The 9064-nt window shown below is 28.9% G+C and overlaps 1 protein-coding gene across 1 annotated transcript; it reads left to right on the plus strand.

Moving 5' to 3' along the window:
* The first annotated feature begins 13 nt into the window (after positions 1-13).
* On the plus strand, positions 14-2176 carry LOC126846680 (protein N-terminal glutamine amidohydrolase). The gene is made up of 6 exons (XM_050586401.1): positions 14-161; positions 378-534; positions 844-986; positions 1074-1198; positions 1296-1397; positions 1846-2176. Exons 1-6 carry the CDS (start codon positions 85-87, stop codon positions 1872-1874), a joined length of 633 nt encoding a protein of 210 aa, XP_050442358.1. The 5' UTR covers positions 14-84; the 3' UTR covers positions 1875-2176.
* Positions 2177-9064: the final 6888 nt, after the last annotated feature.

Here is a 9064-nt window from a genome sequence, read left to right on the forward strand (position 1 = left end):
CGTTTCTGCCGGCGTATAATTGTTATTTGTTATTCTTATTGTTTTTTCAACAAATTTTATATTGTGTAGACTGTAGAATGTATTATGTTTTATTTTTCAATTTTAAATAAAAATATGTCAATTCCCCTCAAAAGTGAGTGCATTTATACATCATGTTATTGGTACGTATTTATTTATTCAGTCTTAGTTCTTATTTATTTATTCAGTTGAAGATTTTTAAATTGATCTCATTAATAATTATCAAACAGCCAAAATAATTATAATTTGTAATTTAACTCTTATAATAATATATCTAATTATTATTTATACCATATAGTATATTTTATGTTAATTAAAAATTAAAAATTACAATATTTCATTTTTTTTTTTTTTTACAGCGAAGAAAATGTGTGGCATTTAGCCAAAAATATATTGGTTGCAAATAAAAATGTGTCCAATTGGAAATGCTACGTTGTTTTTGTTTCTAACTCTAATAAATGTGTACCACTTTGGAAACAACAATGCAGTGAACAAGAAGGAGGGCTTGTTTTCTGGGTAAATATGTTATTAAAACAATATTTGGTAATATAATTAATTAATGGATATTTCAAATATAATTCAGAAATATAGTGTATTATATTATTATTGTTAATATCTATCTAAATACTTTCATGTATTATGGTCACAATTGGACCACAATTAGTATGCTATTTAGCAGAGCTTATTTATTTTCACATTTTTTTTTAAGCAAAATATTATTTTATTTTTATAATGTACTGTAAAAATTATTATTAATATAATACTGTTAATTATTTATAATAACAATTATTTTTACAATAGTATTTATATATTATTATTCTTTAGGACTATCATGTTTTCTTAATGATCAATTACCAAGATACAACTCAGGTACTCGATTTAGATACTACGTTGCCATTCCCAGTTACATTTTCTCAATACTTTGAAGAAGCTATAAAAGATGATCCTAGATATTCAAAATATGGACGGTATATAAATATTTGATTAATAATATAACCTATTTATTTTTTACACCAATTTTTTAAATAATATATATATATATATTTTTTTTTTAGTTATTTCAGAGTGATAGAAGCTGAAAAGTACATTTTTACCCTTTCATCTGATCGAAGACATATGCTTAATAACAATAATGAATGGTTATCACCGCCACCTTCTTATCCACCAATTTTAAATAAAGGTTGACTATTATTATCAAGAACTAAATATTTCTATCAAATATTATTAAAAAACTAATGTGTTCATTTAAAAAGTTATTGTAATTTTTTTTTTTTTAGATAAACAGCACAATTTGAGTCATTTCATTTCAATGGAATCGTCTAATGAATTTGGACAAGTATTAAATCTTGCAGAATTTAAAATAAAATTTTCTTCTGCAGGTAGATGAATATACTATAATATCATATACCTATATTAATTTTAAAGCATAAAAAAATATGTGTGTATCTTTTTAATGTATTATTTATTTTATCAAAAATGATTTTTTTTTTACTTAAATTATAAATTAAAAATATAATTTTTATAATTTTTAATAAAAGTCATAGTTTGTTGGATATTATTATGTATTATGAATTTTCACCAAAAGAATAAAAAAACAATAAATATAAATAATATATTTTTGTAACTCGTTTTTGTTATGTTAGTTTAAGTTTCAATTTTAGCGTTGTTTTTTTTTTTATCAAGTTAACCTTTTATTTAAAGTATTATACCATCTGCAATGTTACAACCAGATAGGTTTTTTACTAAAAGTGTATTCTTGATTTTTTTTCTGTGTCCAGTTTTGCGGCTACTAAATTACCTAATTTGAATAATTTCTAACTTTTACAGTAAAACAAATTGCATACGGACTACAGTAAAATTGTAGAAGCCCAATCCAAATTCACAATGCCGATAAAATCAAATATGAAGGTCTTATTATAAACGTATTGCATGTTATCACAAATATTTATTGAGACGTCTTCAGATTGCCCAAAGATGAAAATATAAAAGAGACAAAAGTAAATAATGTACAATTCATTAAACAATAATTTATATTTCTCGCAGTGGTATTACTGCTACGACAATAGTCGTGCTCGTACTACCCGCCCGCATCTTGCCCTGCTGGACTTTTTTTGAAGTACATAAAGTTCTGTAATGAAAAACCAAAACGTCCAAATAAATTCCAATACAATATTTACGTGAAAAAATTTTTTAAAATACCTTGGGACAAACAAATTTTTACCGAGGTCGCAACGATGAGTGGTGAATGACTTAACTGCAAAATTACCTATAGTTGCCTCCATGGCGTGTGGTGTGGGGGTTGCATCAATGCAACCACTTTTCGATATGGTGTATACCACCCTACTGTGAGGCTCCAGTAGTTAGATCTACCATATCTAGTAGGCCGCGAGACTCGAGACTGACTTCTTTTCCTTGTTGCCCCCCAATCACACTTTCGTGTGGACGGTGTCTGTCTAGTCTGATGTCCTCGACCCTAGTCCTCTCCGGTTCTCTCAACAACCACGGACATATGTCACCTTATGGTGAGTTTGTGTGTCACCACCCCTACCGACCTCGGTGATAATGATACGACTTGAAGTTGTATATATACTATGTAATCGGTAGAAAACAATTACATTCGAGAATCGTCGATCGCATTTCTGAGCATAGCCATTGATAATAAATACAATAGATAGTATTTTTGCAGCATTTTGAATAAAAATGTAGCGAATGTGTGCTTAATATATTATTATAATTTATAATAAATAACATCCATATTGTTTCATAAAAAAAAAAACATTACAAAATATTATTTTTCCAATTGATTAATTTACTTTGCCGCTGTTTAAAGATCATATTATATAACTTAATACATTTTGTTAACTTCTTATGAAAATCAATAGTAATTACCTTTATGTTTATAGTTACTGGATATGCAGGTTCGTTAAAATTGAATGGAATTGCTCCTTTCTTTAATACTTTTTGTAATAAAAAAAAAAAATAAACACGTGTTATGTAATTTTAAAATGAGTAGTTTTTATTTCTTCTTATTCTGTATCACTCAATTATTAATAACAGAAATCAAGAGGGAAACAATCTGTATTTACAAAAACATTATTACACGGAAATAAATTATATTCTTAGAGCTATAAAATTATCCAGAGACCAGAGTACAAAATATATAAGAATCAAATTAATGTATAAAAATAACTTGAGTTTCTCTAGTAAGAATCTAATGAATTGTTGATTTAAAACACCAACAATACAATGTAAGCAATTCTAGATGTAGACCCACTACAGTGCTGATTACCTAAAATTTAGGGGTTACTGACTTTAAAAAAAAAAAAAAAAATATATATATATATATATATATATATATATATGTATATATAAGTTATACCAACTACATAATTTACGATTAGAATGGTTTCATACTAAAATTATATTTTTGGTTGAACGAGTGACAATCAAATCATTAAATTAAGCATTGGCGCATATTTGAAGGGAGGAGGGGCTTGGGATTATTAAAACTTAAAAGTATAATGCTGTCCAAGCTGTATTTATTTTCATTTCAATAGATATCTCGCTAAAACAAAAAAAAGGTAGGCACTTTGAAAAAGCAATAATTTTAAGTTTTAGTATACGCCAATTAAATTAAATGAACTAAATGTATAGTTAAAGTTGACTTGACTAATATTTTAATCAAAAATCCCATTCATGCGGTCAATTCGTCATACAGCAAACCGACATGGGCGTATAAAAAAAAAGAGAGCAAATCCCAATTATAATAATAGGTACAGTGATTGTTTTTTTTTCTAATATATTGACAACATTATGTTACGATTTACACGAGTACCTGTATAATGATTTTAAGGACTAATAAAATTACACGGACATGCGAACGTCAGTGGCGCCATGCAAGAAGATATCCGACTAAATTGGTTTCTCGAAGACGTGGCGGCGGCGGCGGCCTTGGTTAATCGACAGGTCAAAAAATTTGTATAGGATCAGTACACAAGTATAATGACGGGCTGTCAAGAGTTTTGAAGAGTTGTTCCTTATAATAATAATAATATAATGTTGCGTCTCCTCTCCTGTTGTTCCTCTAAGGGATACACGAGGAGGAGGCACACAGTGTAATTCCTTGATCCAAAAAAAAACCGTCTGCGTAGGATATTCCATTGTATTGCATTGTAGCTTCACGTGTATAATATAATATAACATCAACGTATCATGTTATTATTTTCACGGGCATACTCATTATTGGCGGTCTTTTAAAAATATATTGTATCAAACTTCAAAGTAGATAATTTAAAACACCGCGGCGCTTATCTTTTGTTATACCTATGCAATTTAATATACGCAAAAAAAATACACCGGTCAGCGATTTGTTAATTTTTTTTATAGTATGTCGCCTTAGAAATGGATCACACCTATCGTAGAACACAATATAGGTAAGTAATGTTCGATGCACCGACTTTAAAAACCATATAACGGTACTTAACATAGTTTGTTCTAATTGGCTCTGGGTTAAAATATGATAGGTACACATAGGCGTAATTTCAATTTTTAACTTTGGGGGGCTGGACATTTTTTAAAAAAAATATATATAAGTAAATATATTTTTGTATTTCAAAATTGTATGCATAACCTAATTTTTTTGGTAGGACTATGTCTAGCATTGGGGGGTTAAGCTCACCCTAGCCCCCTCGTATTTGCGCCTATGTAGGTACAGCTACTGCCAGTAAGCAAATACCAGTAGCATTCATCTAGTCGTATTTATTAATACATTTATATTAAAAACTCATATAATATAAAACATAGGACAAGGAAATGTGTTTAAAACTAGAGCCGATTCAAACAAACTATAATGTCATTTAAAAATCAAGGTTTCCATGTTGGTAAACAATAATGTCAATTTTTAAGACAACGCAATGTGTGAACATTTCAATCTTTATTTATATGTTTATTTTTAGAAAATAATACACTATCAATATACCTACAATACGTATATTGCTTACATAGTAATAAATCTAGTTTTTATTAATATCCACTTCCCGATTTATGAAGAATAACTTAAAAAAATAGTGCAAACAACGGCAACATCGCCATCGATATTGGTAAAATAATAGTCATATACAATATCTAAATAGATCTGTATGATCACAATTGCAATTTGTATAGGATATAAATATTATAATTTACAGCTTATACCAACATGACTTTCACTGTGTTCCTGAATATTTTCTTATCTATTTATTTCTCAGACATAGAAGATCTAACCTAATAATTATTGGTGACTTATTTATTTTTATATTGACCATCTATTAGATGTACAATTAAAATTTAAAATATTTAATTTTTGTAAGGTGTTTAAGTATTTTGTATCTTTGATACAGTATCGAAAATTAATTTCTCTTCTACTAGAAGGTATCAAGTATGTTGTAACAAGTTAAGTACTTGCGCTTAATAATATTTTGCTCAACTTATTTAGAACTTACTTTATCCAATCAAGTGCACAGAGAATTGAAAACTGCAACAGTCGTTCCAAGACGTAAAACTTATACGTATATCAATGAACAAAGCGAAAAGGATGTTACTTCGACCAATGTAAAATCGTCTAGTCAGTCTTATGTTATAGATCATTTTTTTTTTGAAAATATTTAAAACCTAACCGAGGATTTAGTCTTAAGAGCCTTCAATATAGGTAGTACACACAAGTTCTGATTCAATAAATCTAATAATCAAAGTTTAGGATAATCAATCGTGTTTTTTTCATAATTAAAATTCTATACTTACAAAATCATTTATATGAATTTTACCTACCTACTGCATGTACAACTATTTGGTTAGGTAAACAAATCAAAGGGGGTTCGATGAATGCATTTTAGTATTTTTCTAATAGCAAAAATTATCAAAGTATGTTTAGGTACCTTTATGACTTTATTATAGATTTGTATGCCAATAGTAGGTTAATTTAATATTGAATGGTTTCAATACGTACCTACATGTCTATAGGTTTTTCTTTCTAGATTTTTGTTTTGTATTAATATTAAATTATAGTCAATAGCCAGATACGCTGGTTATTCATATAGCTATATTTATATTGTACAGCCATATTATATATTTACAATACTTATAAGTTATAAGCTATTTACTAGGCAGCTAGTTATAATAACTAATAAGGTACAATAAGCTTTTAGTAATGTGAACAGATGTTTGGCCGCTAAAACAATTTCACATCATTTGGTATTTTTTTCCTACTCTGTGACTTTTCTCCTTGCGTTTCTTTGAATATGTATTGGAGGTATATTATTATGTAATAATATTATCTAATGGTATTTTATATTATTGTTTTTTAATGCGGCCGAAACACGACTAGAACATAATTTAATTTCGGTTTCCGTTCGAAATCCAATACGGCCGAGGTCAGATATTTCCCACATCGATTGGCTTTGACGGAGGGCCACGTCCGGTTCTTTTATTATTTTCCGTTCGTTTTTACTTACTTTTTTCTAGCTCACAAGTTATTATAACATGGCGGCCGTCAAATGTAATTGCTTTTAAGTCAATTACGCTATAGCAGGTCGGGTCCCGACGTCGATATTATTATTATTATTATCATCGTCATCATCATCATCTTCATTATCATCGTAGGTATACTATTTCATATACCTATATACAATGCACCCGAGGAAACAATGCAACCGGTTGCCTCCGCTCATTGGATAGCTGCCGGTCACGCCCAGTGAGCAGAGAATTGTTTCATGTATTATAGTTTTCCCGTAAGTGCAAGGATAAAGCCAACAGGACCGTGGTAAAACAATGTTTACATTGTCGACATTTACAAAAAAAAAAATACTTGGGCTGTTGTGTGCAAAATTAATGTAAATCTAATTGTAGCAAAAACTATTCCTACAATTAAAAAAAAAAAAGGTAAAAGGTTAAATTTATCATATAAATACATTTTTAAGGAGGCAATTTTTTTACAAAATCTTATCTTAAAGGTTAAACTGGGATGTGTAATAATTATGGATTGTGTAATTTTGCTAGTTATATCGCAGCATCCTTGTCTGCGATTTTGAAAGTGCTATCACCGCTTTTTCGACAATATGGATCTTCTACAATTTGTCTGACAGGAGTGTTACTTATATCAACTGAAAGTTAAGAACTTTATCTATGTGTCGCCTCGACACAGTTATTTCATATAACTTGATTATTATGACCAAAAAAAGTGCTTAAAAAATTATTTTTTTCTACTTTCAGATTCTATAGATAAGTAACTTTGCTGTAAGACGATTATTGAAAGAGTTTTATCAAAAAACCCAATTCGTGTTTTTACACCATAAACATGCATGTGTGCCAGAACGTAGGTAATGGCCGTTTTATTATCTTATAGTTTTCTTTTGGCTTAACGAGTTTCATTCATTAGCTTTTAATTTCACTTATCACCAATGATGGAAGACCGTGTAATTTAAATTTGGACTTGGACGCCTTATTGCGTTTAATAAATTATTAGTAATAATTTACTTATGATATTCGAATTTCTAGTATAATAGTGACAATGAAATAATTTCCATGCTTATTTTATAGTATTATAGCTAGTATAAATAGCTTCTATAAACCTAATAACATAATAGCCAAAATATCCATTTTTTAAACCTTATTAGACTATACTTATTTACATAGCGAACCACGGGGTGTTTAATTAATAAAGTTAAATAACTATGCAATAAATAATCTCATGTATTGATGTATGATGTATATAAGTTCACAAAACAACATCAAGTATAGATATAAAAAATAAAAACGTTATAGATAAAATTGTCCTCTGTACATTGTAAAAATTTAGTAAATCTAATGTTAATACTAACCCCAAATACTTGTCCTGTACCCAAAGCAGTTTTGATGGGAAATAAATTGTAGTTTATTTATTTATCCTATAGAAATGACTGTGATAGACTAACAAAAAAAAATTGGAGTATCCTTAAACAATCTTCATTACTGTATTAATAAGTAAACACTAAAGTTTAAAATTTAAATTTTTCGAAAAATTACCTATACTTAAGGTCCTCTTGAGTAAAAAATAATATTTGTATGTATGTATGTATGTGCTCTATATAATAGTGACACCCATATTGTATAGTGACACAAACGTGGAAAATCGAACTGCAAACGCCGTTGTTGCCGCAACGTTACTAAAACGTAACTGGATGCGTAAATGTCATATATATATATATATATATATATATACGTATTGTGTGTTATTGTTTATGTTGACAACATGCGAAAAACAACACGCGCCCGCCCACGTAATGCAGTTGATCACGCGAACCCCGTTGCCGCGTCGTGTATGTATGAAAAAAAATGTAGGTAAACGATAAAGGTTTCGTTTACTTGGTCGAAGATGGAGGGGGGTGGGAAGCTGTCAGAAATGAACTCCAAGCCGGAAACTTCAATCAAAAAATAACGTACCTATGAATTATATTATTATTTGCGACTGCAACTACGCTGTATACACACACATACACACATGATGTTGTACAATAGTATAATATTATCATGTATCTACACACAATACAGTAAGTATAATAACATTATATTATATTACACTATAAAATTGTATAAATTAAACATTTTTTTACCATTTGCCATTTGTTTAGCAGGTGACCCACACCGACACTTTTTAAGGTTTAATAGGACGGTGTCCGTAAACTCCACATTATAGGGGGTGCTATAAAAATCATGTATACCTGACTAAACATAATTATTCTTATCTTCAACCGAACATAATACACTGAATTACACGAAAAGAAGTCATCCAGCGATGGTACTTGATCAACAATAAAGTTGGTTAAATATATACCTACTTATATATGTTCGACATTTTGATATTCGGATTAAGCCGATTTTGAAATTTGAAAGAACAAGTCGATAAAATCATGTTAAATATATAGTTATATGCCTGTTGGAACGATAAAAACGATTCGTTCCAAAAGGCATAACTTAACTTATAAATTCAAACTCAGTTAACCTATCATAATATCACACTATTAGTCATTTTAAT

This window comes from Adelges cooleyi, unplaced genomic scaffold (genome assembly GCF_023614345.1).
Source record: "Adelges cooleyi isolate 19-005CV unplaced genomic scaffold, UGA_ACOO_1.1 ACOO_flye_CR_arks_rails_tigmint_CR_PRNA_9, whole genome shotgun sequence".
NCBI lineage: Eukaryota > Metazoa > Arthropoda > Insecta > Hemiptera > Adelgidae > Adelges > Adelges cooleyi.